At 32.2% G+C, this 8,465-nt stretch overlaps 2 protein-coding genes across 28 annotated transcripts in view; both read right to left on the minus strand.

Annotated features, from left to right (window-relative positions):
• The window catches only part of LOC126701951 (disease resistance protein RUN1-like), a 143,769-nt gene that overhangs the window by 29,974 nt on the left and 105,330 nt on the right, over window positions 1-8,465 (minus strand). For 5 of the 27 annotated variants that reach the window (XR_007647566.1, XR_007647564.1, XR_007647565.1 and 2 more), the window contains 2 exons: window positions 7,139-8,084; window positions 6,963-7,043 (listed from right to left, as the gene is read on the minus strand). The exons of 5 other annotated variants lie outside the window; for them this stretch is intronic. The gene's annotated coding sequence lies outside the window, so the exon portion shown is untranslated. Of the gene's footprint in view, window positions 1-5,793; window positions 5,989-6,962; window positions 7,044-7,138; window positions 8,085-8,465 lie in introns of those variants that run through there. 17 more of the 27 variants (XR_007647583.1, XR_007647580.1, XR_007647579.1 and 14 more) reach the window with 8 other exon arrangements.
• LOC126704338 (uncharacterized) lies at window positions 429-7,219 on the minus strand. Its single transcript, XM_050403329.1, has 6 exons — window positions 7,139-7,219; window positions 6,963-7,043; window positions 1,036-1,206; window positions 855-944; window positions 568-693; window positions 429-476 (listed from the first exon to the last, which is right to left on the minus strand). The coding sequence occupies exons 1-6, from the start codon at window positions 7,217-7,219 to the stop codon at window positions 429-431; spliced, it is 597 nt and encodes a 198-aa protein (XP_050259286.1).

Here is an 8,465-nt window from a genome sequence, read left to right on the forward strand (position 1 = left end):
TCAAATTCTCCCCCCAAACCATCAAAATATATGTGGGAACAAGTTTTTGTCATGAGCTTTCTGGAAAAGTTTACTACAGTGTCAATATAAATTTGTCAAAATTCATTATCTATTATATCAAGGTTAACTATGTTGAACCAGTCAGTCACTAGATTAAACTTCCCGTTCAATCTGCAGAAGGGGTGTTTTTGGTGAATTGATAATTTGATATTCCTTACTATGAAGTAAATTCTTGGGTCATGGTTGGATGATTTGAAAGTCCCCAAGAACACACACACACAAACAAAGAAAGTTCATAGCTTTACGTCTTTCTCAAGTAAAGTAATTTGGCCACTTTCATTCATCATACAGCATATATAGTGAAATCTAATAAAATAAAAACAGATTGTGAGACCAAATCATACCACAGTATCTCGGCAAATCATAAACTACATCACATTGGTTTCTTGGGATAAATGCCTGGTTGAGGTCTCATCCTGAAAGGAAGATGATAGAACATATTTAGACAATCACATTTGCACTTTGAAAAATATTTTGGAATGAAGAAAAAAAAAAATCAAGGATGACACTAATCATGTTAGGCAACTGGTCTCTTATAGAGTACATGGAACTCAGCATCATCTCTAGAGTATCTTGAGCTAATTGGAACTTCATATCCAATTCTCCTGAGTGAGACTGTGCATCATTTTGAAGCTGCAAAAAGAGTAGTAACAGTCAATAGGCGCATAATCACACATACAATTGAGCAATTTTTGTCTTACACTTCCAGTAAGTGTCTATCTAATGTTTATTTCTCACACTCATTCTCAAATTCACCACTAAAAATTCAAATGCAACTGATACTCTTCAGATACCTTCAAATTGATAACAGCCACAGGGTCTATTGATTCAGCATCCTGATTTGCCCTGTCCCATGTCATTGCCTTCAACCGGGGCAAAGTAACCTAGACATTGTTCATTCAGAAATAAAGTCAGATTCTTGTGTGCTATCTAGTAGATCAATGAGGTTGCGTATACCATAATCAAATTTCTAACCTGATCCTTGAGTAAATCATCCCGCCATTCTCGTTGAAACTTTTGTAGCAGAAGCGTCAATAGTCTTTGTAGTTCAGGCAATACTTCAGTGGGAAATAGTTTATGAATGTCATCCTTGCTGACATTCCCGTAAACAAACCTACGGATCAACATGCGAAGACATACCAAAATCTGCAATATAGAACAGTAGAATTATAACCCACACCAGGTGGAATTCGCTAAGAAAGCCTATACCACTTAGAAAACTTGAATCACCTTTTACGTAGATAGTGATAATATAACAAGTAATGTAGATGAACACTTTCAAAATGGCTGCTTTATACAAAGCAACCTTATATCATTCTACGCATGTTTAGTCAAAAGATAATTTAGTTCAACAAAAGACAGCAAGATTCCAATTGAACCTAAAAAAACAAAGAACCCAACACCAAAATTTTGCTATCAAGTATGGATCCTCAACAGACTGTAAACCCAAAAAAAATAAATAAATAAATAAATAAAAAGAAAAGAAAAAGAAGAAGACAGATTGCAAATGAAGTTAAGCACTAAATAGCGAATAATCATGACTCAATTCACATTGCTTCACACAAATTGAATGAAGTACTCGCATTTAACAGAGAGAACAAATAAAAAAAGCCCCAAGAAGTCATTATTAAGTTTAAACATTCAAAACCATTCCTTTCAAGCTTTTTCTAGTAGCTACTATACACATTTCCCATGCACAATTATCGATAGAAAACACTCAAATTAAATTGAATGTTTAAACTTCAATTCCTTTTTCTAGTAGCTTCACACAAATTGAATGAAGTACTCGCATGTAACACAGAGAAAACAATTTTTTTTAAAAAGCCCCAAGAAGTTATCAAGTTTAAACATTCAAAAACATTCCTTTCAAGCCCTTTCAAGTAGCTATTATACACATTCCCACGTGCAACTATCGATTAAAAAAGAAACACTCAAATTAACCCTTCATTGAAAGTTTAGAGTTCTTCTAAGGCCACAACTTCTGTCGAACTATGAATGATTATCTATCACTTTAGCACAAACCCACCAAGCTTTCTCCACAACTGTAGTGCATAGTCATGTCATTTAGATACGAAGAAACAGAATTTTAACAAGAACATAGACCAAAGCTAAGAATAATTTTTTGTTACATCCACTATGACAATAAAAGAAACAAGTTAAAAAAAATAAAGAAATTACAAGACAAGATTGTCAGTTGAATTGAATGTGTGTGTATATTAGTGATACATACAGGGTCGAGGTCGGAATCGTTTTCAAGTTGGAGCATGTAGCGAACGATGTGGCGGTCGGCGGAGTCGTGACCGGTTTTTCATGTTCTCCAAGGGCTTGGAGAATGTATTCTACTTACTCTTTCGAATTCAACCTCATCAATAGCAGCAAGTGACCCCACAAACTGCGCTCCATTCTTTCTTCTAGCTTTGATTAAATGATTAGTTCAACATCATTATTATGTACATTAAGTGATGTCCAATATTAGAAAATAATTAATTAAGTGTCATATGCCCAATAATGGGATGAGTCCAAAATAGTCTATATTCATTATTATGTATATTAAGTGATGTCTAATATTATAAAGTAATTAATTAAGTGTCATATACCCAGTAATGGGATGAGTCCAAAATAGTCTATATCCAGCTGCGGTTTAGTTCATGTTCAATATAATAATGATTTTTAAGTATTAAGCTAAGATATACATTTAGATTAAGTTAAAAGTAAAATTTTATCTAAAAAATAATAATAATAAAGCCAAGATATCGATTATATATTCAAGAGTAAGAGACATTACTAATTCAAGTAACTAAAATGATAGAACCTATACTTATGTAAATTGTTATTTACTTATGAGTTGGTGAATATGAGACAATAGATGAAACCACATCGAAAAATGCTTAGAATCTGATTGGATGAGGGGCAACATGGACATTTCGTTTAAGCTTGTAAGAGGGAGCAAAAAGATTCAACATGGTAGCTTAGGCCTACTTGGATGGGATTGATTGAACGTTGAAGGCACTTCGATGGAGAAGTTAGCATGGCGACATTTTATTTTTATTTTTGCAATAAATAATGACTTGAGTGGGAAAATTTACATACCTTGTCCTTGTAAATGTGCAAGGTTTTTATATGGAGACTTTATAGTCATTTTGTTTTATTTTTTTTGCATAAATCAAACCCTTAAACCTATAAGTTTTCAAAATGCTTGAAGTGATTTCCTGAGTCAGCTGATTGGATATTTTTTTTAGGACAACACACTTCAGGTCACTAGTAAGGCTTTTTTTTTTTTTAATAATAATTTTATTTATTTTAAATGTAACTGTAAGTGTGAGACCTAATAAATGTTGATGTAAGATTAGTTTGTAAGGGGTACAACTCTTCTTTTGAGAAAAAAAAAAAAAAAAAAAAAAAACCCAATTAGTCTGTCCGTGGGCCGAAATAGAGCATTAACTTTAAACCGTTGGAGAGATCTAACTTCTAAGCATGTCATTACTAGTCAAAAGAATTGATAGGTTCAAAGAAGTGTAGATAGTTGAGATTGAAGCATGTCCAAAAGTCGACTATCCTACTCGATTGTTGATCGATCGGTCCCGACATTACTAATATTCTATATATTTTTATGCATTTTTTAGTTATTTAATTTTGTCGTGTGTGCTATGTTCAAGTAAATATGACAATTGAGTTTAATATTATTAATGGTTAAAAAAAAAAAAAATGTGACAATATGTCAATATCCTTCAAGGTGAAGTTAGTTATAGAAAACTTCTTATCTTACGAAATCCGTGAGCCCTGTTTTGGGGATATTCATGTATAGTTGATTTAACATGATATTTGCACCACAATTCTAGGTTTGTCAAAATCGTATGAAAAGTGATTACTATTATTATTATTAGCAAATGGGAAGCCAAAAGCTGTAGTTTGAAGTTTCTTCAATAAAAGGATTCGAGTTGCAATTGTTTGACGCTGACTTAGGAGCGTGTAAACAAGATAGGGACGTGTCACTGTTTCGTGTGTCACGAAACAGAACCAGAAATATCTTTTATTTTTTTAAGATAGAAAATTAGAAAGATTTGAGAGTGCATGATGAGGAGGACTATTGAAGTATTGATTGCACAAATTGTTGAATTTTTAAGACATTGTTTTCAAATTTGTTTTTTGCTCATATGTTTGACTTCTTTTATACACATTGTGGCTACAATATAATTTATATTAGAATATTATTTCAAAAAATAAAAATTATATTTAGAATATAAATTAACTGCAAGTATGAAATTATGAATTAAAGAATAAGTTGATTGAGCTAAATTGGCTTTAGCCTATGAAAATAAAAACTCAATTCACTTTTCATGACTGTCTAAATATAATTTTATACGTATTTTTTTCATTATTCTATATTATTCAAAATAATACCCTTTGTCACATCTATAATTAATATCTATTTTTTTTTAGATATTTTTGTAACTCTTTTTCATTTGTTTAACTTGAATCAAATTACTTTTTATCATTATTACGTTAATTGTTCTACTTTGCACATTACCAAACCATCTCTCATGATTTTTCGTCGCCTTTTCTTTAATAGGAGCCACACCTATCCTTAAAATATATATATATATATATATATATATATATATATTACCTATTGAAGATCGTTACTTATATTTTCACTTATTCATTTTATCATTCTCATTATAGCTACTCATTTTATAAACAAGTTGGTTTTTTACAACCCAATAATCAGTACCCTATATCATGACTAGTCTATCAATTTTTGATCTTTATATCTTTAACTATCAAGTTATACAACTCTATTTTATTTCCATTTGGAATATACCTTACATCCAGATTCCAATTTCCATCCAATAAAACCATATCGTTTGCAAAAATCATACACCATGTAATTTCATCTTTACTCAATAATTTTATCTAGAAATTATAAGTTAGATTTTTTGGTTATACAAATGACCATGAAAGCAAGTCATGATAGACCAATCGCCAAGCCCCTTGTGTTTGAATCGTTTATCTGGTTCTTTCTATGAGAGAAACTTGGATTTGAATCCCCTTTCTTATTTGTAGGAGGAAATAAAAAAGCCAATAGACAGGTCTTTACTGCCAACAATTTTATAGCATTCTAGTTTAATTAATTTCATACCAACACTTGTTGACAGCATTGTTTGTGCAAGCAGAGTTACAAATTAGCAGCGAAATGCAGGCTGAATTGTGATAACTCAAGAAAAAAAAAGTAATTTTATCCATGTTTTTTTTCCTAGCAAAAGGTCCTCACAGAATATAACAAAAAATAGCATCATTTCAATCCATACTTTCACAACATTTGACAGTGACTTTTAGAGCAACTTGTATCAGAACCTTGTAGTTTGTACACTCAAAAACACAGTTCCACTCATAAATGGGTCCATTTTATGGGGGTCCTAACAAAGGTTTTGTATTTTGGACGGTATTGTTTTACCAGGGGATTTTCTAACAAAAGCGGATAGCTTAGCTGCAAACAATTCCTAGTTGGTATACTATTTTCTCATTCAAGTAGTGCCTTTGAATTTTTGAACATGTCAATATCTGCCTAACTTTTAGATGGCACATTATTTGTGACATCAAAACTTTAGAAGAGTCACACTGCATCATCAGCCACTAGGGACTAAAGTAACAACTAGTTTGACATATGGATTATATAATTATATGCAACATGAATGAGAACATTAAATTCCTCAGAATATTGACAAAAAAACCTCAGTGAAAATTTGATATTAAAAAGGTTAAAAGAATCCAGATTGTATTATATACAATTACAATTACAGCTTTTTATGCCCAAATACAGTACAATATTCAACGTTCATCTTTCAACTTTTATAACCATAATGAGGTCCTGGTCATGACTTCCAGATTTGAGGTCGCAGACATTTGATCAAGATCCATTTCCTTGACCTGCAGTACAACAGGTATCAGCATAACTGTTAAATACAAAGCACCATTGGTCCCATGAATTACTGCTGCAATCAATACGTTTTAAGAAAATATTTTTAAGACAAGAAAGAGGATCCAACTAGAACAATTCCATGAATTATTTAGTAGTTAATAAATCTTACATGTACTTTGGTTCAGTGATATAACTCTTGTTTCTCTCATATGGTTTGGAATATATAACATGTAATAATATTGCCTACGGCAGTGAGAGGATTATGTTTCTATACAGAACTTATCCATAATCAGTAATGCGTATAGAAGAAAATGCACTATTCTAAGCATTTTAACTATTGCTTCAAGAACAAACATTTTACATTTCCTTTCACTTTTCTTATACTCAAGAAGTACAAGCAAAATGCCTAAACAAATAGTACCTGCGTGTCATCATTGGTTAATTTCTTTTCTCTTCTTCTTTATAGCTTCTATGAGTGAGTTCTTAGTTTCCAATATAATGCACACATTTATCTACTATTTTCCATGTGGGAACCAGTTTTTTTCATGGGCTTTCTGGAAAGGTTTACAACGGTATCGGCAAACACATTTCAGAATTCCTTATCTATTATATCAAATATTGACTCCGTTGAACCAGTCAGTCACCAGATTACAACTGCCCATTCAATCTGCTCAGAATACCTCACAACATCAATCCTTGATCACTTTCTCTCTCTCTTCCCCCACCCCTCTCTTCCCCCAATGATGTGCAAGGAGACCACAGGTCAGAGAGCATGTTAGAAGGGGGTGCATTTGGTGAATTGATATCCCTTATTGTGAAGTGAATTCTTGGGTCATAGTTGGGTGATTGAAACCCCCAAGAACACACATGCACGCGCAAAGTTGATTGCTTTATATCTCAGGTAAATTGGCCACTTTCATTCAACACACAGCATATATAGTGAAATCTATTAAAATAAAAACAGATTGAGGCCAAATCATACCACAGCATTCCTATGCATATCATAAACTACACCACATTGGTTTCTTTCTTGGGATAAATGCATGTTTTTTGAGGTCTCATCCTGAAAGGAAGATGATAGAACATATTTAGACAACCACATTTGCACTTTGAAAAATATTTTGTATTGAAGAAACAAAAATCAAGGATGACACTAACCATTTTAGAATACTGGTCTCTAATGGAGTACTTGGAACTCAGAATCGTCTCTTGAATAGCTTTAGCTGATTGGAACTTCATGTCCAATTAACCTGAATGAGACTGCATCATTTTGAAGCTGTAAAAAGAGTAGTTACAGTCAATAGGTAGATAATCAAACAGACCATTGAGCATTTTTTTTGTCTTACATGTAAGGTGGTGACAAATATTCAGATGCTTACTAGGTCAATTTTTTCAGAAGATTTGTGCCCTCTCAATGAAATTTCCAAGTTAAGAGGCTATTGAGACATTGTCCTTAGTATAAAACAAGCTTAACCATTGTTATACATCTTAAAAATCTCCACACACTTGTAAAGATGATACTTTACAATATATAACTCATATACTTACAAATCTCCACACGCTTGAGAATATGCTATTGCAATCAATGCAAAATGAAGTAGCACACATATATTTAGACACACTGAACACCTAAAACTAATTGCGCACTGACTAAAGTCCAAAGATTTGAAAGAGGGAAAAAAATAAACAAGGTTGCAGACTGCTTATAATCTTGTCAAAATCTACCCTACACCATTACAACAAATGTCTTGACCTGCTTTGTTACAACCTTATTAGAAGCTGGATTTCCATAAATCAAGCAAAAATCATTATAATTTGGTTTCAATTCGGTTCTGTTTGAAATTGTTTCTGGAGATTTCAACATAAAGAAACTGTTAGCCACATATAATTGAAACTAACATCTAAGACTACAATAAGTTGACAACACACCTTTGTATAAGCATCCCAATCAATGTAAGCTGAGATCATTTGCCATGTTTCATCACATGTAAACCCTCTCTGTTAAAGGAGTTTTCATATCATAGTACTAAACTTCTAGAAAGATTCTTGAGAAGTTTTTTTGTCATATTGCAATGCAAATCTTTCATTGAACGACATTTTATACCTGCTTGATTTTTGAAACTGTAATCATTCTACTTCTCCTTCATGCATTTCCCTAGCATTACATCATTGAGATATTTGTCCATTAAAAGCTGAGGTAGCACTCCTTTTTAGATAAGAAAATGTATTTCAGAGATGATCAATTCAATTTAGCAACTGATACTTTCTTTTACAAAATAAATGCTGAGGTGTGAATCAAAAAAACAAATAAACAAATAAATGATGGGGTAGCACTCTTCTTTAACAAGGGTTACATGGATCAACATTATCTACCCTGGTCAATAACAATGTATACTATTCGGATTGATAATTATATGGGTCCTGTTAAATTAGACTATGGATAGAAATGACAGAAAGGAGACTTGATATTGTAGGTTAAGAATAG

The sequence above is a fragment of the Quercus robur genome, chromosome 10, assembly GCF_932294415.1.
Source record: "Quercus robur chromosome 10, dhQueRobu3.1, whole genome shotgun sequence".
Lineage (NCBI taxonomy): Eukaryota > Viridiplantae > Streptophyta > Magnoliopsida > Fagales > Fagaceae > Quercus > Quercus robur.